Below are 726 nucleotides of genomic sequence, written 5' to 3' on the forward strand. Positions count from 1 at the left end.
CCCCACCTTCCGTCGCCAACACCCGCCCCCACTAACCCCCCCCCCCCATTTTTCCCCCCACAGGAGTTTGCGGTGGCGACGCCGAACCAGAGGAACTGGAAGGGCATCATCATCGCCGTACTGGTCATCTGCTTCGTGCTGGGCATGATAGTAACCAGTGTGTTACTGCTGACCCCTCCTGACGACGGGCCGAGGGTCAAAGGTCGGAGATTTGAGTTAGAGGACATATTAGGGAACGATTTCAAGATCCACGGATTTAACGGGAGTTGGATTTCCGGTGAGTGCGTGGAGATGCTGTGGCTCGGCGCCCGTTGCATCTTCTAATATTTCTGTATTGTGTTATTTTCTCTTAGGTTTTGTTGTCATTTGTATTTTTTTTTTATTTTCTTTCCTATTCTGGTGCCTTTGGTAATTTTAAGGTTTTATTGGAACATATATGTATGTTTTTAGGTTATCATTTAGTAACAGGAGTATTAATAGTAATATTGATAATAAAATACCATTGCTCCTGTGTTATAGTCATTAACTAGCAGTTACCGCTGTTATTGCTATTTAATACTGCAGTTGTGTCTCCATTTATCGTCCTGATCCGTTACTTCCCGATCCATTTCTCGCTTCGGATTTCTCATTTCACAATTTGCTGGTTTTCTGCCTCTCCCCGCTCTCCTTGTTGGTATGATACTCGCGGTTTCTCTGCTCCCGTGGCGTTAAATTTCCTTTTAGGAG

The 726-nt window shown here is 45.0% G+C and overlaps 1 protein-coding gene across 1 annotated transcript in view; it reads left to right on the top strand.

The window, feature by feature from the left end:
* The window catches only part of LOC119585942 (dipeptidyl peptidase 4-like), a 99,547-nt gene that overhangs the window by 6,233 nt on the left and 92,588 nt on the right, over positions 1-726 (top strand). The window contains exon 3 of the mRNA XM_037934657.1: positions 64-277. Within this exon, the coding sequence (XP_037790585.1) occupies positions 64-277 (214 nt within the window). The remainder of the gene's footprint in view (positions 1-63; positions 278-726) is intronic.

The sequence above is a fragment of the Penaeus monodon genome, chromosome 20, assembly GCF_015228065.2.
Source record: "Penaeus monodon isolate SGIC_2016 chromosome 20, NSTDA_Pmon_1, whole genome shotgun sequence".
NCBI classification, from domain to species: domain Eukaryota; kingdom Metazoa; phylum Arthropoda; class Malacostraca; order Decapoda; family Penaeidae; genus Penaeus; species Penaeus monodon.